This window comes from Alosa alosa, chromosome 21 (genome assembly GCF_017589495.1).
Source record: "Alosa alosa isolate M-15738 ecotype Scorff River chromosome 21, AALO_Geno_1.1, whole genome shotgun sequence".
NCBI classification, from domain to species: Eukaryota; Metazoa; Chordata; class Actinopteri; order Clupeiformes; family Clupeidae; genus Alosa; species Alosa alosa.
In genome coordinates, this window is record NC_063209.1 from 17,099,903 (window position 1) to 17,121,040 (window position 21,138).

The following is a 21,138-nucleotide window of genomic DNA, read 5'->3' on the forward strand; positions in this document are numbered from 1 at the left end:
GCTGTTGACCCTAGATAGGGGGAAGCTGATAAAAATGTGTCAGTGTTCAGAGCTTGATGTTATAACAGAGTTGTGTAAACATTACTGTAAATGTAATTTTTTAGTGTTCATTGTATTCACACAGCTCTTGATACACCATTTTAGCACAGACTTGTGCAATGGATGTAAAAAATATAGTTATAAAATAACACCAAGGAGAAATTAACAATAGCTAACAGAAATAATAACAATAGTTGAGAGGGATGTAATTATTATTCTGAGACAATATGGTGGTGGCTTAGTCACACTGGCTCAAACCTTCAATCTTCCGTTTTTAACCTGTTGAGGAGTACAGTCACAAATATGTGATCAGGGCCCCTGGGAGTACGATGACAAATATGTGATTAGAACGTTTTCAAAAAAAGTTCCGTACTATGATGCAACAATTACCCTCAGGGACTTTTCTGTAACAATTTTAAGAACACTCAAACTATAGAACGTTTGCGTAGAATTCTAGAAGGAGCCAGGAAAATAATTCACTCTCTGGGGAACTGTCTTAAAGAATTCACTCCTCAACAGATTAAAGTAAGTCACTGTGTTGATGTTATTTTTGTTGTTTTGTTTTCCAGAGAGCTAATGTGAAATAACCTTATCATGAGGTGACACAGATAGGGGTGAACTAACTTTTTGTTTCTCTTTATCTCGGCTCTCACCTGTCCCTGGTAGAAAATGAATAACTATTATAAACACGGTATTCATCCAACGGTGCACAACAGGAGAGTAAAAGTTAGAAGACAACATAGAGTGGCTGGCACAGTCACTGGCATACTAATAGAGTACCAAAGTGTGACGTTCCGTTTTCATGATTGCAGTGTCACTGGATCTAAACAAACTTTCGAAGTGGCGCACTAACGCTGCTTAGTGTACTGCAAGAATGCTTGTGTGCTTTACACCACCACTTTACACCGCTTTACACCGCCACTTTACACCACTTTACACAACCAGCACTTTACACACGGTCACTCAGGTACCTCAGTCTGCACTAATTCCCCACAGAGTGGATTAGAAAGTAATGATTTGCTTAATGCTCAGTGATGGGGGTCATCTGAGTGCAGGGCACTGTGAGAGACCAAAGGCCAATCCACACAGAAGAACTAAGACAGTAACGTCAGCTGTAAGCTGTAACGATATGAATGGCCACACTGAACAGCAACAACAAAATAAAAAGTCTCCACAAATAGTCAAGTCAAGTCAAGTCAGATTTATTTTTAAAGCGCATTTAACATGCACATAGTGCAACCCAAAGCGCTCCAAATATTCTTCATTTTCTAAAATTCGATGGATTGTTATTGGCTTTCTGACAGGTTTGTGTCATTCTCTCATGCTCTGAACGTGATCCCATATGATATGCATCATGATAAGAATCAATGATAAGATAATGGAATTCTTAGGGGGGAAATCTGTTAATGTAGAGGTCAATTAACGATGCAACGAGGATTTGTTTAGATCATTGAAAAATGACTTTAGCAACAGAATGTGTAAAAACGAAAGTTTTGATGAAATGTCAAAATGTCGTACTCAGGCCTTGTGCCTGTAGTGTCATTGATAACAACAGTGCAGTTACATACATTTGCATTGCTTAGTGTAAGGGTCAAGATACTAGGGACAGCGTTCTGAGCACTGTTGCTGGGCAACCACATTACCAGTTCCTTGTCTTCTGATTGGATGGCATAAGAATTTGCCTACTGATGATTAAAGTTGATAAAAGTAAAAAAGAATGTTGCCCCATATCAATGGGAACATTCCCATAGAACAATACTCAGGAACATTTTGAAGCAACATTTCTCAAGAAGGTGCCATGTGTATCATCACTTTTTGGGTGAGTAACTTAAAATGAAAAACTGTGCTAACATCCTTATTCATTGTGACATTAAGTAGATCTTAAAACTGCCCGCATGCACTGTCATTTTGCTTAATTTTTCTAAGATGTGTATGGTTGATACTAACTTTCTGAGTAAACCTTGTCATCCTGCTCAGGAAACTGTTGCCACACATTGTGGCAAACACACACACACACACACACACACAGATTCTTTATCATCATCCTGTCTAAGAGCTGACAGTCTCAACGTTCTTTTTTTCTCATCATCTCTCGTTCTTTATGCTGCTGTACTGCAACGCATGGCAAATATAATTATGTTCTCTTGACTTGCCTTTTCTTGTCTGACAGCTGTCACTACTGCTGTTGCGAGTTTGGACGAGGTCCTAGACAACTGGTTAACCACATTATAGTTTTAAACACACACACACACACACACACACACACACACACACACACACACACACACACACACACACACACACACACACACCTCCTTCTCTCCTCCCCCAGTCCTCCTTACAAAATTATGAGTAAGCTCCAGAAACCTGCCATGCATGAAGAACTTACATGCCCCACCCCCCCAACCCCCACCTCTCCACCCCTCCTTCACAGACCAGGGGCTGAGCGTGTGTGTGTGTAAGAGAGAGATAGAGAAAGAGAGAGAGAGTGAGTGAGTGTGTAAGCTCCCCTTTAGCTGTATCCTGGATGCTCCACACACACCCCTGTGGTCAGTCTTGATCGCACGGTACGCACGTCCTTCTCTACTCTGCTCTGCGCTGTGCCACTGCTGATTGCACCTCCTCTGTTCTTTTTCAGCATGCCTTGGTGAGAAACCTGTTGACTTGTTTTCCTTGTTTTGCTTGTGCTTGTTTACTCTGTTTGTTTGTTTGTTTGTTTATGGATTGGTTTCCCCAGTCCCAAGTGTTGGAATGTGAATGTAAACTACATTCTTTCATAAAAGTGGAAAAGCAGAGAAAGCAGGGGAGGAAAGAGAGGGACAGAGAAGGGGAAAAGAGAGAGAGAGAGAGAGAGAGAGAGAGCTGGGAGTCTTGCTGCTTGCAGCTGTGTAGACTCTCTCTCTCTCTCTCTATCGCTCTCTCTACCCAACTGATTGATTCCACACATGTAGCCGTTGAGGGAGAACTTGAGAAGCTGCGCCCTCGCTCTCCGCGTCCTCTTGTGAGCGCACAGGGCTCTCGACTGCACCCACCCACTCTTAACAGGCGGCTGCAGAGGGACAGTTACAGGGCTGGAGAGAGGATAGGAACACGCTCCACACTCAGTGAAAAGTTTCACCCACACACTTTGGATGAGGGTAAGAATCTATCATCACTCATGTCAATGTCAATTAATGTCCCTACTGTGGGCCTGATTTCAATTCTCTATATGTCTTGTACAAACAGCAGGATTGACAATAAAGCTGACTTTGGCTTTAAATGAACCCTGCTAATGAACCCAAACAGTAGGTGGGAATAACTGTTTAGTTGGTGATTGATGGTATCCCATTGAAATAAAGCAGGGTCTTGTGCAGGTATAGCCTGTGATCTAGCTATCCACTGGATTCTGGACAAAGTTTAGATGTGACCTTTTAGTTTTTATGGTTTCATGTGCCAGTAATTCACTGCACACCACACACTGGGGTTTCTGTCCCATTTTGTTTACTTGTGTTTACCGCTAAAATTATGTCTAACATGACCTGTCACATAAACATTGTCTATCTATGTCCATGGCAATGACTGACATACAAATAAGGTCTATCAAAAAAAAAGGTCCAATATTAAATGAGTGATTTCAACACAAGCTCCGCGACCCACTCAGAACGGTCCCTCAACCCACTTTTGGGTCCCTACCCACCAGTTAAGAAGCACTGGAAGACTCTATGATATGACTATCCGTTAGATTCGGGGCCAGCCGATAAGGGAGGTGGATAACTCACTTTGACAGGCGCCTGTGAGTTTGCCTGAATGGACGTGGCTTGCGGGTTGTCTTCACAGATGTTTCAGCATTAGTGTCGTTTCGCCCCTGTCCTGGCTTTTGTTTGTGGAGAGGTTTTCTTTAGCTACACTGTTGATGTTGTGGGGCTGTGGTCCGCCGTAGCCATAATTAGAAACAGAAAGAACAAACATAGTCGGCATCAAAATTAGCTGCTGGCTGCAAACTCAGGACAAAACACAAACATGTTTACGCTGGCGTCTTCTAATCCGATCTGTCACACTGCACACTGTGTAACTCGTATATTGATTTTTACAAATATAGATGTGCATTTGTAAATAAAATGCCATTGTAAAACCGAAAACTTCATTTGTGAAATGTGATTCTGCATTTGTGGATCACCAGCACACGCATTCTTCGCCTTACAAAGTTACGTGTTTTTGAGACGTTCTTCACATGAAAGTCGCACAAATCCACACGCAAATTTTTTTTCTAACTTGTAAATTGTTTTTCACAATTGTAGATGTGTATTTGTAAATGAAATGGCATTTGTAAAACTGAAAATTGCCTTTGTGAAATCTAATTTTGCATTTGTGGATCACCAACACACCCAGTTTTCGTTTTCGCATTTGTGGATCAGCACACGTGTTTTTAAGACAATCTTTGCGGCAGAGGAGCCACCAGATCCACAAATAGCCTACCTCTAATTCGCCTGCTGACAGACTTTCTAATCCAGTAGATGGCAGTGTTGTTCTATGGGACTCAAAACACACAGAGCTAGCGAACGTAGTTGTTAAATCTAACAAGTTATGCCTTTTACAACCAGCTTTTTGATGGAAAAGTGGTGTTTAATTTCCATAATCTTTGTTTAGTGAACGCATAAAACCGTCAGTTTGTAAGCGAAATCAAGAATTACGATCTTTGAGTTTGTTTATTGTTATCTAGCAACCGAGGCTTTAGGTGTTAAAACCAAAGATTCTAGAACAGAGCTCATCTCTAGAATCTTTGGTTAAAACGTATTGCAATAACGAATGTTAGTTGGCTAGGCCTACTTTTACAACTTTTGTGTTGGCATGTATCCTTTCCAAAACTAACATTGGCAGAATGATTACTCCTGGATTTGAACCAACAATCCTTGGAGTCAAAGCTTGATTTCGCTTACAAACTGACGGTTTTATGCGTAGATATATATTTATCTTTCAATTCAAATTATATATTTGTAAAAATCAATATACGAGTTACAAATATGATTTTTTTATTTGTAGATATCAAAACACATGCAAATCAAGAAATATTTGTGGATCCCCCTCTGCGCATATACAAATATTATTGAGACAAATTTAGCTCTATATCCCTCTCACACATTGCTGTGTGTGTGTGTCTGTGTGTCTGTATGTCTCTGTGTGTTTGTATGCATTCTGACACACGTTACTGGTAAGCATGTCTTCTCTATCACACAATTCTGTGTGTGTGTGTGTGTGTGTGTGTGTGTGTGTGTGTGTGTGTTTGTGTGGGTGTGTTTGTATGCAGTCTCTAGACACACATATTGCCGGTGAGCACGTCTTCACGCTCCCATATGGCTTCCTCTTCAGCACGTCACTCAACAGAGAGTTTCAGAGCGTCAAAGAGTGTTTGGGTACTTTGTGAATGCATGGATATTTGTGTGTGCCTGTGTGTGTGTATGTGTGTACGAGAGAGAGAGAGAGAGAGAGAGAGAGAGAGCAGGAGAGAGAGAGAATGAATGCATTTATCTCAGTGTGTGTGTGTGTTTGTGTGTGTCTGTCTGTGTGTGAGAACGATAGAGACAGAGCAAAAATGCATTTATCTCAGAGTGTGTGTGTGTCTGTGTGTGTGTCTGTGTACACATGCATGCGTGTGTGTACTTATTCTTTACACAGTAATACAGTAACTAAGAGTATTGTTCAGCATAGGTTACTTACACAGTTTCTCACCTAATGAGTTGACCAGCTGCGCATAACTTCTGCAGATAGATGGGCCATTCCTCTGTCGTAGGAGAGGATGATGGGAAAACAGGCTTTATTTCTGTGGGCAACAGCACTACTGTTACAGATTTACGCTAGGTGGCCTGCTCAGAGCCACCCACACACCGCCACATCTTTGAGCTGCCTCGCCTTAACCAGGGTCATCTCAGCAAAAACACATTTCTGCTGCAAATATCGTCATGTTCGTGGCATAATTGTTTACGCTTTAACCAACCTCAAAAGATAAGTGGGAGTAAGTGCAAGAAAATGTACTTGATAGGCAGATTGCTCGGTTGCTGGATGTGCCACCAAGAGGTGCTCATATTTGCCCCATTTGGATGCCTGAGTGGTTTTTCATAGAATCGGCTGCAGAGCTCTCTCTGTTTGTACAGTTTGCTGACTACCTTCTTATCTGTTCCCTTCCCTTGTGGGACACACAGTTTCAGAAACAGCTCTTTTGTGTGGTTGATATAAAACACACACACACACACACACACACACACACACACACTCTCTCTCTCTCTCTCTCTCTCTCGTACGCACACACACACACACACACACACACACACACACGCAATGAACAACCTCCTAGATCTTCTTGACAGATAAGGGGCAAACATCTGTGGCAAAAACTAAAACAGGCCATATGACAATATGGGTGTAAGAGTCTGACTCTTTTCTTAGCACACCACTGAAGCTGATGGCACTCTTAGCCAGAGAAACACTGCATTTGGCTGGAGTACATTTATGGCCAGTATAGTGTTTATGCTGACAATCCTGAGTGTCAAACAACACCGTTGAAGTTCCTTAAATGTTAGGGTAGCATTTCAGACTCTGGGATAGGGCCAGGAGTGTCCTGGGTGAAGTCCCACTGAAACTGCAGTATTCACAGTGGATTTAACAACCGAGATATTCTCTCTAGTCTATGTGAGTGAGTGTTCAACATGCCAGGTGTGGTGAGAAGGTCAAGGCCTATTACCGCCTGCTGGGACTGACTAATGCTGTATATGATTAGGTGGTCAATAAAAGTAACAACCTAAAGATATGGAGTCAATAAATGCCCTTGGGTTAGTGCTATTAGTTTGATAATGATATGAGGGTATCTATCAGCAGTTATGGACACATAGTCACAAGTCTTTTATTATGAGTATGACAGTGTCCCTACGTTAAAGCACAAGTATAACTCTAATCAGTCTCTGTGTCACAACTCAGATAAACATCATCAAAGTCTTTTATTATGAGTATGACACTGTCCCTACATTAAAGTACAAAAACAAGAAGTAAGCCTCTGTGTTCCAAATCAAGTCCAAATAAGTCTGTCCTTAGTCATGTTTGTCATAACATTTACATATCCTTTTCAATTGGTGTATAGCACATATGAGCCATTAAGACAACATTAGTAATGTGAGATCCTTTTATCTGATGAGTCTCAAAAGCCTTATTTGGATTCATGTTGGACAATCCTCTGGGAAATGTTTGGTTTAAGACAAGGGCCCCACCAATGGACATACATTTACAATGTCACATGTATGGATGAGCGCCACTTAAACTACAACACTACTAGAACTATGACTAAAAGAAGTCTCCTCTTATGCTTTAGGTTCCTGAAGGAGTAACAGAGGACAAAGGATGTTGTTTATGGACAGTCCAAGGCCAGCGTCTTAGTACACTCTTAAAGCGAATGTGTTGAAAACAACACAACTTGCGTTGTTTTTAACACATCTCTGTGTCCAGATAGGGACAACACATGAGAGAGTGTAGTTGCCTTAGTGTGCATATTAAGACTGACCGGTCCGTCCGTTCACTGTTCTACACTGTACCAGCGCCTGGCCATGTCTCAGGGTTATTACGTCAGCAGGACTGTCGCGGTCAGCGCCGCTGTTGTTGCTGTCGTTGCCGCCATCACCATCTTCGCCTTGTCAGTGGCCTACTCTAAACACAAGTGCACTGCAGGAGGAGGAGGAGGAGATGGGGGAGGAGATGGGGGGACTCTGGTGGGTCCCACTCCAGCCCCTGAGGCCAGGGAACCCTGGGATAGGTACCGTCTGCCGGACACTCTGTACCCAGTCCACTACAACGTCACCCTGTGGCCTCGCCTGACAAAGAACGAGCACGGCCTGTACGTCTTCACTGGACACTCTACTGTGGACTTTAAGTGCGAGAAGGAGACAGACCTGATCCTCATTCACTCCAGCAAACTCAACTTGACCAAGTCCAACGGGCATCACGCAACTCTGACTGGACTGGGTAGAGCGAGAGCTCCTTCTATCAAGACCACATGGCTCCAGGAGAAGACAGAGTACCTGGTCGTCCAGCTCAGTGGCAAACTAGTCCCAGGACATTCTTACCAGCTCCACACCAAGTTTCAGGGAGAGCTGGCCGATGACCTCGAGGGCTTCTACAGGAGTGAATACACCGAGAAGGGTGTCAAAAAGTAAGGAGCAATCGGTAACACCGAACTTGACAGTATCGACATAAGACTGACATGACACTGTCATGAACACATGACAATGTCATGACACATGAACCCTAAGCAACCCTAACTCTAACCCTAAACCTAACCCCTAATCATAACCCTAACTTGTTATGACAAAAACCGAATGACACTTAATGACAGAAGCGTTATGTCATAGTGTATGACTTGTTTATGACACGTTCATGACAGTGTCATGTCACTCTTATGTCGATACTGTCAAGTAAAGTGTAACCGAGCAATCACTACTCTGTGCTGTGTCAGATATGCTAACAATTCACTGAGTTTACAATCAAAAGTCAGAGAACCCTACAGTGATGCAGGGGATCATAATAGTGAATCTCAATAGCTATCATTATGCATCGCATTGCAGCTGAAAACAGATAAAGTGTAATCAGATATAAATTACTCAGGATGCAGCCTGGGTATGTGCCATAGGTCTGGCGTCTGTTAACCATTAGCATTATGATTCTTTCCACCAGAATTGTGGCCACTACTCAGATGCAGGCTACATACGCCAGGAAAGCGTTCCCGTGCTTCGACGAGCCGGCCATGAAGGCGGTCTTTCACATAACCCTGATCCATCCTCCCGGAACCATAGCGCTGGCCAACAGCCGAGATGCTGGTAAGGGAACCATGAGAACCATGGTCACAGACAACATAGAACACAGAGGCATTGTGACACCTGCCCCACCCCAGCCATCGACCCCCCCGCACTGGCCCCGTAGTGGGTGACTGGCCAGTATGTTCACACCTGATAAGATGTGGACAAGAGAAAGACAGACTGCTCTCATGTCTCTGGATTTTCAGTCATGTCCACTAGATATGAGGTTATTTGTTTATTAGATATTTATTCACTTAGTTTACTGTTTATTTATGTACATACAAGTTCAAAGGTTTTGAAACACCTGCTCTTTTATGGTTGTTTCTTTTTGACTATTTTGACATAGTAGAACAGCACTGAAAACTAAAATAGCCTCCATTTACCTTCATGGCTGGTTTGTACACTATTGATTAACTGCCATGGTGTATAAAAGAGCTATAAATCAATTGACACTGACAATGACTGCTGACATCATCATAACCGGTTTCTTCAAAGAGTCACCTTGAATGCTTCTTGATTACCATGAGTAAACAAAAAAGCAACCAACAAGTTCTCAAATGAATACTGTATGTCTTTACTGTTGTCTGTCACAATTTCATGTAAACAGCTTAGTTGTGAAAACGCTCCATAAAGTCCCTTGGCCAGGAACCCAACCTTACTACAGGTTGGGCCAGGGCCGGAGTGTTGGTGGAGCCATCTGAACATGTTTACGCTCCCAATCCCCAACACCGTCTCACCTAACTCTATGTGTGCCTGCCTCCTCAGAAATCCTACACACGTCTCTGGATGAAACAGACGTCCTAGTCACCAGGTTTGAGCCGACCAAACGCATGTCCACATACATCTTGGCCTTCATCGTCTCCGACTTTGGCTCTATCCAGAAGGACGAAACAGACTCTACAACCCTGGTGATTATTTTCACACATTTCTATTTCGTCTCCTGAGACCGAGTTATAATTTACAAGCCAAGAAATGGTTGAGTGAGCTTGGCCCATTGTGTAATGGATAATGGTTTTTAGTGATAATAATAAATTTCATCACCACCAACTCCCACAAGGGGGTAATGAGGAGGGCAGTTCATTTTTTAAAACCTCTGCAGTATGCACACACACATACTCACACACACACAAACACACACACACTCCCCACTCACACACATTTCAAACTCACCCACTCCTTGCTCACACACACTCCACATTCAGTGAGTAATTGAGCCAAGGAGGTTTGGACGGGAAATATTCAGTTTTCCTTTTTTTTTGACAGGTTCGTATCTGGGCCAGGAAAACGGCGCTGGAATCAGGACATGGGGACTACGCCCTCAACGTAACCCTTCGCGTGCTGGAGTTCTTCGAGCGGTACTACAACACCAGCTATCCGCTCACAAAATCAGGTATGGTCACAGCCACGGAAGACACTTTGAGATTCATCATTCATCATTTGTAGACTGTGTGTTTACACATCAGCTTCAGAAACTCATTGTGTGAGTGTGACGCTGTGTGTGTGTGTGTGAGTGTGACGCTGTGTGTGTGTGTGTGTGAGTGTGACGCTGTGTGTGTGTGTGTGTGTGTGTGTGTGTGAGTGTGACGCTGTGTGTGTGTGTGTGTGTGAGTGTGACGCTGTGTGTGTGTGTGTGTGTGTATGAGGCACTTTGAGACTCATCATTCATCATTTGTAGACTGTGTTTTCACACATAAGCTTTAGACACTCATTGATGTACAGTCCTGTGCAAAAGTTTTATGCGTTTGTCTTATCACAACTATTCTTTCTTCTTCTCCTGCATCACTGTCAGTATTATGTAGAATATCAAACATTCATGTCCATGTACTTTTGTGTATTGTTAAGTGAAAACTATTTAAACGTTTCACACAACACAACAGGAACATCCCTATTGTACAGTATTGTTTCAAAACGTTGGCTAAACGTTTTGCTGCCGTATGATGGTGGTGCACTCCACTCCCCTCTCTAGACCAGGTGGCTCTCCCGGACTTCAACGCCGGGGCCATGGAGAACTGGGGGCTGATCACTTACCGTGAGACGAGCCTCCTGTACGACCCCAAGACCTCCTCCAACGGGAACAAGGAGAGGGTTTTAACAGTCATCGCGCACGAACTGGCCCATATGGTATTAATAAAAGAATAACAACAACTTTAATTTATGAGGCGCTTGATTTCATTCCTGCTAATAGATCTCAGACTGTTGGCACTATACAAAAAGAAAAGACAGGAGGGTTTTTTTTAGTAGGCTGCTTATAGACATGGGTTATATATATCACACAGAAACAAAACTTTCTTTGGTAGTCTGGACAGACAGATAAAGAGAAGTAGATATAAAGAGAGAGAAGTAGGGAATTAGGGATATATCTGGAGACTAGGAGGTTCTGGGAGAATAACTATATGTATGTGTGTGTATGTGTGTATGTGTGTGTGTGTGTGTGTGTGTATGTCTGTGTGTGTTTGTGTGTGTGTGTGTGTGTGCATGCATGTGATTCCCTCGTAGTGGTTTGGCAACCTGGTGACTCTGAGGTGGTGGAACGACCTGTGGCTGAACGAAGGCTTCGCCTCCTACGTGGAGTATCTTGGAGCCGACCACGCAGAACCCTCCTGGCATATTGTGAGCTTATAAATCTCCCGCACACACACACACACACACGCACGCACGCACACACACACACACACACACACACACACACACACACACACACATACAACCTCAAGGAAATTCTAACCCAAAAACAATGGAAAAAGATTGAACGTTTTTAGGCCCCTGAACTAAAATAAACATTGTTTCAGCCACATGCAGGAATGAGCAGTTTGATGAGTTTGCTTTGGGAGTGAAGAACTCTGGATTCCTCCCACTTTAACCACGGCATGATGGGGAAGAATCTGAAGTATCTGTAGAACTGATGAGCAAGCCACAGGAAACCTGAATGAGGAAAAAATGACTCTTCATTTATGTAACCTGTAACCTCGATGTGTAAAAGCTCAGTTAGATTGAGTTGCATATGATTGTTTAGTCTCGTGCTTGTCTCAGCATTTTGTGTTGAACAGAGCAGGTCTCTATCCTGGGCTCTGTATTCTAATGTAGTAACATCTTTAATGTTAAAACCAGTATTGAATTTGTTTGAGTAAATTGTTTCACCTTCTTTTGAAGAAAATGTCTTACATTTCACTCATAATGGTCTTAAAAAGGTCTTAACTTGGCAAAAAGAAACACAATGGAGAGACACGCTGTCCTCATATTGTGGTCACCTTAAGACCAAAGTCATCTTTTGTTGTGCATGTCACAAGTATTCAACCTGGCATGTGTCACAAAAACACCGAAATGTGCTATCCCAGACCTTAAAACAGTGACACACATCCAAGTCCAAACTCAGTTTTCTTCACATATGATATTAACTGATCCAGAAAAAAACATTTTACATTTACATTTATTATTTATTTTATTATTTATTTATTGTTACATTGTCCCTGGAGCAACTTGGGGTTAAGTGCCTTGCTCAAGGGCACAGCTCACAGGGAAGCTGGGAATTGAACCCACAACTTTTCTAGCTACGGCACGCTAGCCGAGAATACAAACAGTGACAAAACAACAACATCAACAACAACAAGGGATGTTTTTGTTTATTTCCACCTGTCTCCACAGAAAGACATGATCGTGCAGGGTGACGTCCAGAGAGCTTTCGCTGCAGACTCGCTGGTCTCCTCGCACCCTCTGACCCGCAGTGAGAACGAGGTCAGTAAGCCAGAGGAGATCAGCCAGATGTTCGACACCATCTCCTACAGCAAGGTATGAGAACCCCTCCCTCCATCCACACGGCCATTCTACCAGCAGGACTGTGTGTGTGTGTGTATGTAAGAGAGAGAGAGAGAGAGAGAGAGAGAGAGAGAAGCCATATGTTCAACACCATCTCCTGCAGCAAGGTATGAAAGCTCCTCAGTCCATCCACAGGCCATTTCAATGGTCATCTGACTTTATTTAGTGACCTTTATTAATAAATATATATATATATATCAAACGTTTGTATAAAACATCTGCCTTTCTAGTGGTGAACTAACTGTTACAGTCGCATGCTTTTAAAGCAGAGTTTTGCTGAACCGTAGAAGGCAAGGTTGCTTTACTTGCTTTCACTCAAGACCAAGTAATCAGATCCTTCATCACCATCCGTCCACTGGCAGGAATGTAAATGCCTAAGCACTGCTTTGTTGCATGTAAATAAACTCCAATTACCATGAGGCCGAGCCCAGCACAGTGTTGCCTGGCTGCTGAACAGTTAAGACATGTTCCAATCCAGCTTGGCTGTAATGAGCGGTGCTAATGGGAGACCACGGCGTAAGGCCCAGAGGGTGACCCAAACAGATGTTAGTCATTTCCCTCAGTTTATTCATCACATAAATCCGTCTCGTCGTGGACTGCATGAACTGGAGCCAGCCGGTATGTGTGTGTGTGTGTGTGTGTGTGTGTGTGTGTGTGTGTGTGTGTGTGTGTGTGTATGCAGGCAGGGGTCAGCCAGGGTAAGATTCCCTGATTAGGGTCAAAGTGAGGAAAAAGGGGGCAGGTTCCCAGTCGTAAAACCTCTCAGCTTGAGCCAGACACTTGCCCATGTCTGTATGTGTGTGCTGCCAGTGTGTGTGTGTGTGTGTGTGTGTGTGTGTGTGTGTGTGTGTGTGTGTGTGTGTGTGTGTGTGTGTGTGTGTGTGTTTGTGTGTACATACATGTGCATGTTTGGTATTGATGTGTATGGGTAAGTGAATAGTCTATGTATGTGTGAATGCATGTGTATGGTGTATGCATACTTGTGGATAAGAATGTATATGTGTGTGTGTGTGTGTGTGTGGTGTTAAACCATGGTTGGAATGTCACGTGCTGTTCCTTCTGAGACAGCGTTAGGTCTGTACTAATCGGGTGTGTTTGGCGTCACAGGGTGCAGCTGTCCTGAGAATGCTGTCGGAGTTTCTGTCTGAGCCCGTATTCGTTAAAGGACTCAGTGTAGGTCTGACCAATCAATCAATCAACCAATCAAATTAATCAATTCATTAATTGCTACACTTTAAATCAGGCTTTCATAATACAGTATAACAAATAATAATGTAACTGTAATGTAATGTAATAATAATGTAACAGTAACTGTTTAATAGACATTATAATGATCTAAAAAATCTATCAAAAAAATAAGACATTGTAAACAATGTCTCTTATGGTGATGTGACATTTATGCTGAAACTGTATAATCCCCATGGTAACAAAATGACAGTCTCTGACACTGGATTTATTAACTCTCTCTCTCTCTCCTTTCTTTATCCATTCTTTATATTTCTTTCTATATTTTCTTTTTTTTGCAGTCCTATTTGCATCAGTTTGCTTTTGGCAACACTGTATATTCTGACCTTTGGGACCATTTGCAGGATGTAAGTTCTTGACATCACAGAACAATACATTAAAGGGGTGGGTTCAGGATTTTGGACATACAGTAGGACCTCATTTCCAAATTAGCAAGTGTGATATTTATCAGTGGAGACCATTTTCAACACGTTCCATCCAGTCCTTCTAGTTTCAGAGTTCGGAGGTGCTAGGCAAGTCATCAGTATGTGTTAGCCTACCATTAAAAACAGCCTTACCCCCACAGTACACCCGAGGCAAATAAATTTGAAATTTTGAAAACGGTCTCCACTGATAAATATCACACTTGCTAACTTAGAAATGAGGTCCTATGTCCAAAATCCTGAGCCACCCCTTTAAACACATTTCTTGATATATGGCCTCTGTAAACCCCAAACACAGGATGCAAAAAAAGAACATTTGTGTACTTTGATGTAATTTGCTGTTTACCGAAAAGTGCTTCATTGTCTCATCAGGCTGCACAGAGCACAGGGTTACATGTAAATCTGCCCTACTCCGTCCATGACATTATGAACCGCTGGATCCTTCAGATGGGCTTCCCTCTGGTTACCATAGATACCACAACAGGAACCATTAGCCAGAAGCACTTCCTGTTGGACCCTGATGCAGTGGTGGACAGACCATCCATTTACAAGTGGGTTTATGCTACAGTACAACTCTTCCATTGGCTGATGATGTTTCTCCATTATTATATACTCATAAAATTCGGTATAACCGATGTAACTACAGTTATAGCATCAACCTCCAAAACGTCGTTTATTGCTTCCATTCTCATTGCCATAGTTACCAATGGATTGTGCCAATCAAGTGGATGAAGAATGGCGTACATCAGGATCAACACTGGCTGATTGAAAAGACAGGTATAGAACACCTGATCAACCATTAGACAGGTACTGTAAGACCAGCTGCTCAATCATTAGTCAGGTAAGCCCATCTGCTCAACCATTAATGTAAATCAGGTTTATTATTAGCCAAGTATACACTGTTAAATGTGGCTGTAGGTTTTGCAGTACAGTACAGCTAAATTCTACAGTATGATACAATATCATGTCTTTACAGCACAGTGTTGTAGTTAATGTTGCATTCTGTGTAATATTATTGACGCGGGAATATATTACAGTACATTTTCCCGCATACTGTAACTTTGCTGCCACCTTGCTGTAATATCGAGAACGAAGTTCTTCCAACCGACGACTTTACTCCTCTTCTGAAGACATGACCCATAGTGGAATGAGCGCAAGTCATTGACATTTGGTGAGTTTGGTTTTCGCATTCATTAAGTAGTTTTACCCCAGCATTGTGTAGATTTTTGTTTAGTAAAAAGACGAGCATAGCTTGTTTGCTGGTATCAAAGCTGGTGTCGATAGCAAAGTATTGTCTCTGGCTTAGCAGCTAAGCATAGCTAGCTTTAACAACAAGGTAGGCATAGCCTATTTGTTTAAATTAATCATCTAGTCCTCATCGAGATAATTTATAATCATTTAGTCCTCTTTATGCCCTCCTTTTAACTTGTGTAAGTTTACAGTTAAAAATATCGACTTGTCGTTGAAAAGTATTGTCTGTTGTTATTACCAGCTAACTTCAAGGACTAGAAGCTAGCCTAACGTTAAGTAAATTGAAAACGATGTCGACGACTCTCGTCCCCACTTAGAGCAGACATTGACGATTCTCGTCAGATATTTTAGCACTTCAAAACTAATAGTAAATGTATTTGCCCATTTTTAATAGTTGTCTTATATTATTTATTTTTCCATTTTACTATCCTGGCGACAAACGTCTGTATATTGTGAAGTCTGTCATATAGCCCGTTGACTCTCGTCTAAGCACAGCTAACCCTAGTTTGAATTAACAGCAAGGTAGGCCTATTTGTTTAAACTAAGATCATCTAGCCTTCTTTATGCCGTCATTTTAATCTGTACAAATGTAGTATCGCGTATTGTCTGCTATTTCATGGACTAAACGAAAACGATGATAATCTTGTCCACAAAGCCAGCATACACTGACTTTCGAAAATTATTTTAGCACTTCAAAACAGACGGCACATGTATTTGGCCCTGTTTAACAGTTGTCTGATATAGTTTATTTTTCCATGCTACTATCCTGGTGACATTACTAACGTATATTGTGAAGTTCGTCATGTATTTGTATATATTTTTTTCTGGGTTAGAAATGGTCTAATCCCTGCAAGGTAGCATCTGCTAACGTTAGGCTAGAAAATGTAGGCTATTAGGATTGTGACATATCCCTCTAAAAAAAATAAAATATATACATTTTCTTTTTTAAAACCTATCTTTTTGTAAACCTAGCTTTTGGAAATAATTGAAGAAAGTCTACAAGTGAGGTTGTGAACAGGGTTTTAACTTTTGCCTTTTTGTGTCTTTGTCTACAGTGGTTGGAGTAGAGTGAGAAGAATTGACGGGTTTGAGCACAGTGCCAGACATCCAAGTATGTCCGTCCTTAACTGCAAGGCCTGCAGTTATTCGACCACTTTCTTACACACCTACATTAGACATGCAAGGTCACACCGAAATTTGGCTAATTACTGGTATGCATGTGGTGTTTCTCAGTGCTCATGCAGTTTTAAGAAATTTCAGTCATTTAGATCGCACATGTATAGACATCACCATGACAAAGCACAAACTCAAGCTCAAGTTCAAAGGCAGGATGTTATAATGTCATGCCAAATTGAAGGTTGCACATTTCATGGCATAGATTTTGCAAATCTGTGTGCACACTTGAGATGGCATATTGGAGATGGAAAAAAGGTGAATTGTCCCTACTCAGGTTGCACCAAATACTTCAGAGTTAGGTCAAGCTTTTCCTCTCATTTGAGTAGGTATCATAAATTAGTTCAGTGTGAAACAGCAAGTCACACTGCTCCAGCTACACAGCAACAGGAGCTGTTCAACTTGTCTGATGACATTGCCACTGATGTTCCTGTGGACAGAGTACATGTGGAGGATGATATGGTGCTTGATGACACACAGTTTCTGAACAATCTGGCACTTTTTTATTTAAAAATGCAAGCTAAAATGCTCATTCCAGCAAGCACGGTCCAGACCATCATAGAGGAATACCAAGAGGTTCATAATTCTGGTATGAGATGTCTCCTGTCAAAACTTAAAAATAAACTAACCAAATTGAACCTGCCTGATAGTGAGGTCAATGAGATTCTGAATGATTTGACTGAAGCAGATATCTTTAAAGGATGCCATGAAGGGCCCTTGCGATCTGACCAAACTCGCAAAACATTTTTCAAGAAGACTTTTAATTATGTTGAACCAACTCAGATCTATTTAGGTGCAGATGCAGCAGGCATTGAACGCTCCTTTCAGTACATTCCAGTCAAGGAGACCCTAAAGTCTCTTCTAAGTCAGGCAATAGTGAAAGACCAGTACACAGAGACAAAGATGAATCTGATGTCAGACTCTCAGAGAGATGTTTTAAAAGACTTGATGGATGGAGAATCCATCAGAAAGAATGCTCTTTTGAAAGAATCCCCTTCATCTCTCACTGTAATTCTTTATCAGGATTCATTTGAGGTTGCCAACCCTCTTGGGTCTGGTAAAAAGAAGCATAAAATATTGGCTGTGTACTTGACCCTGGGTGAAATCTTACCCCACAACCGCTCTTGCACAGATCCAATGCAGTTGGTGTTGCTGTGTAGGGAGAATGACTTCCGTTACTTTGGGCAAGAAAAGATTTTTACGCCTCTTATATCGGATTTGAAAGACATTGAGGAATTTGGAATTGAAACTGAAATTAGCAACAGTCTAAAAGGATCATTAATGGCAATATCGGGGGACAATCTTGGATCACATTGTGTGGGGGGATTCACAGAAAATTTTAGCAGGAGTAAGAACTTCTGTCGCTACTGCCTAATAGATAGGGCAACATTTGAGGAACAACCAGGACAGGTAGGACCCAACAGGACTCGGGAGAATTACAGGGAAAGTGTTCTGGAACTCAGAGATGGACACCCTCTTGTTAATGGAATTAAATTTGATTCCATGTTCAACAGCCTGAAACACTTTCATGTGTGTGATCCAGGTCTACCTCCTTGTTTGGGGCATGATTTGTTTGAGGGTGTTGTCTCATATGATTTGGCAGTTTACATTAGGCATCTGGTGAAAATTGAGAGACAATTTACATATGTGCAGTTGAACAGGTGCATTTCACAATTCTCTCATTCTGGAAGTGATTTAAACAACAGGCCATGTGATGTTAAAGAAGATGGTGAGAAGCTTGGTGGCCATGCCGCACAGAATTGGTGTTTTTTACGCTTGCTTCCTCTTTACATTGGAGACCGTATTAAGAATCCAGTAGACAACCAAGTGTGGCAGCTTTGTCTAAAATTGAGGGAAATTGTAGAGCTGATTTGTGCAGCAAAAATTAGTCATGGCCAGATTGGTTACCTAAAGGTTCTCATTGAAGAATACATTCACCTGAGACACACCATGTTCCCTGATTGTCTGTTAAAAGCCAAACATCATTATTTGTTGCACTATCCATATCTTATTCTCCATTTTGGGCCTCTTATTCGATTGTGGACCCCACGCTTTGAAAGCAAACATTGCTATTTCAAACGCTGTGCAAAGGAGCGTACACAATTTCAAAAAACTTGTGCAGCTCATTGGCAGAACGACATCAATTGTTGCAGGCATACTTAAGCACTGGGCAGCTGTTTTCTCCCAATATTCAAGTGGTAGGCCCAACAACCAACTTTGAGGAGAAGCTCTACAGTCCCTTGATTCAACAGGCATTTTGCAGAAAATTCGTTTTCAGAAAAGACACAACAGAATTGTCGGCTGTAGTGTACAAGAACACAAAATACTGCAAGGGACTAATTGTGGCAGTTGCACATGACAGTGGGGGAATTGTGTTTGGCAAGATTGTGTTGATTTTGCTTCATCAGAACAGAGTGTTTTTGATGTTGGAGAAACATGTGTCCGTTTTGCTCATTGATGTTGGGGTTCACAGCTTGACTGCTCAGGAGGAATACATGTGTATGGACATAGACAGTCTAGCTGACTACTATCCATTACCACTCTATCACTTATGTGACATTCCAGTGGTTGCACTTCATCACTCTATTTGTGTTTAATTTTGCAGATGGCAGGATGTCACAAACCATCCTTGATGTTGTGACCTCTGTACTTCCAAAATTAGATGAGGAGCGGCTGCGAAGTCTTCTTGAACGGCTTCTACTAGTTGTTTGCATAGAAGAAGTCCAAGATCTCTGTTACGTGACAGAAGACGATATTAAGGACATCCTTACACCATGTCAATACCGCAAATTTTTGGATGCCTTTCGAAGGAGAGGTTTGTATAAAGTTCTGATATTTCAATTAGTTGAATGCACTTGTCATTGTGACATTTTTGTCTTACGCTGTATTGTACTCTGTTCTATGCCCCCAAATTCCACACCCCAGTACGCACACACACACACATATGCATTGTATATTTGAGTCCACCAATTATATTTTTGTACAGAAAGGATTCAAATATTTCAGAGATAGCAAGCCCACTGTGTAAGCCCACTGCCTGTGAATTTGTGGACATGCCCCAAACTCCCGAAGATAAACACAATCAGTTTTCATTTATAACCTAGGCCTCTGAGACCCCATCAAACACATCCTATCACACACACACCTTACAAACCTCATACAAGCACCATACAAGCAAAAGGCTACTTTCTGTTCTTCTGTTTCTCTCCCTGTGACTCTGCTGTGCTGATGAGTCCAGGCGTTTCTTCTGTAATGCCACCAACGACTTCTTCTCCGCCACTGCCTGCACCATCTCCTCCCTCAGCTGCCTCCTCTTCATCTTCACTCTCTGCCACCTCTGCCATCTCTACATCTTCCCAATGGATCCAGGAATTTCAGGTTCCATGGGGAAAAATGCCAGTTTCACTTAGAAATGCCATGTCTCAGGAACAAAGGGCAGCCCAGCCTGACCGACTTCAAATGATTAGGGTTATCATAGATGCTGTCAGATTGCATTGTGTTAACCCAACCAGAGCTCAGTGTGCTGAGATAGCCAGGACTGTGGTAGCACAGTACCCCAAAACCTTTGGGGATGTGACTGATGAAGGAGAACTCTTGGGATGTGGCTACACATCCCTTCTAAATCAATTAAAAACCAGAGTTGAGCATGTGAACAGAAACAACACCCTTGCCAGAATTCGTAAACCAAAGAGAGCAAATCCCGAAAGCATTCCCCAAAAGAACTCATTTAATAAATTGGACAGTTATGGTTGTGTTGATTGGCAACCTCAGGACCTTCCTGAAGGTGAAACCTCAGATTCCCTGGAAGTCAAAAGGCAGATGTTAGTGACTCTATACAAAACTGAGGGACCTAGACGGGTGGACATGGTTAGGGTTGATGACCTTATGCAGTTGACATACGTTAAACAACGTGATCTTATCAACTCCAGCCCCCCTCCTCAAGTTTCTACAATACTGGAGGAGTGGCCCTTTCTATCCCAGAAGAGATGGCTTTGTTTACATTTTGAAAAATTGACAGGGATCGACCTTCTTTCAAGGCTGACAGAGGCTTTTCTGAGTAAGGGCAGGCGAATTGTCAACTTCTTCTTGCAACAGAGGTTGAAATGGATAGGGGATATCCAGTCCCTGTTAACGGAGATCGGAAATGACACTAGGACATTAGATGACACCAACCTCATGGCAATCTCAGCGATCCTGCTGTTAATGGCATTCTTCAGAGAGCAGACAGATTCTCTCTTCATTCTGGCTGATGTAAGTATTGCTCTACAAAGACATCTAACATTTAATTTTTTGTAAGTAATAGCATGACAAATTAACAAACTGTAATGCCCATGTTTTTTTGTTTTGTTTTGTTTTATACAGGTCACTGAAACCGTGGCAGA

At 42.1% G+C, this 21,138-nt stretch overlaps 1 protein-coding gene and 1 long non-coding RNA gene across 4 annotated transcripts in view; one reads left to right on the forward strand and one right to left on the reverse strand.

Moving 5' to 3' along the window:
- Positions 1-527: 527 nt before the first annotated feature.
- LOC125286060 (aminopeptidase N-like) overlaps positions 528-21,138 on the forward strand; it is a 38,731-nt gene continuing 18,120 nt past the window's right edge. Inside the window, exons 1-12 of one of the 3 annotated variants that reach the window (XM_048230747.1) lie at positions 528-564; positions 7,376-8,209; positions 8,731-8,873; positions 9,618-9,760; positions 10,116-10,242; positions 10,819-10,973; positions 11,349-11,462; positions 12,495-12,638; positions 13,773-13,838; positions 14,192-14,257; positions 14,705-14,883; positions 15,033-15,109. In XM_048230747.1, the coding sequence (XP_048086704.1) occupies positions 7,608-8,209; positions 8,731-8,873; positions 9,618-9,760; positions 10,116-10,242; positions 10,819-10,973; positions 11,349-11,462; positions 12,495-12,638; positions 13,773-13,838; positions 14,192-14,257; positions 14,705-14,883; positions 15,033-15,109 (1,816 nt within the window). In that variant the 5' untranslated portion in view covers positions 528-564; positions 7,376-7,607. Of the gene's footprint in view, positions 565-2,610; positions 2,687-3,097; positions 3,177-7,375; positions 8,210-8,730; positions 8,874-9,617; positions 9,761-10,115; positions 10,243-10,818; positions 10,974-11,348; positions 11,463-12,494; positions 12,639-13,772; positions 13,839-14,191; positions 14,258-14,704; positions 14,884-15,032; positions 15,110-21,138 lie in introns of those variants that run through there. The other 2 variants (XM_048230745.1, XM_048230746.1) reach the window with 2 other exon arrangements.
- LOC125286062 lies at positions 20,466-21,021 on the reverse strand. The gene is made up of 2 exons (XR_007192125.1): positions 20,930-21,021; positions 20,466-20,557 (listed from the first exon to the last, which is right to left on the reverse strand). It is a non-coding gene; the product is annotated as an uncharacterized LOC125286062 (long non-coding RNA).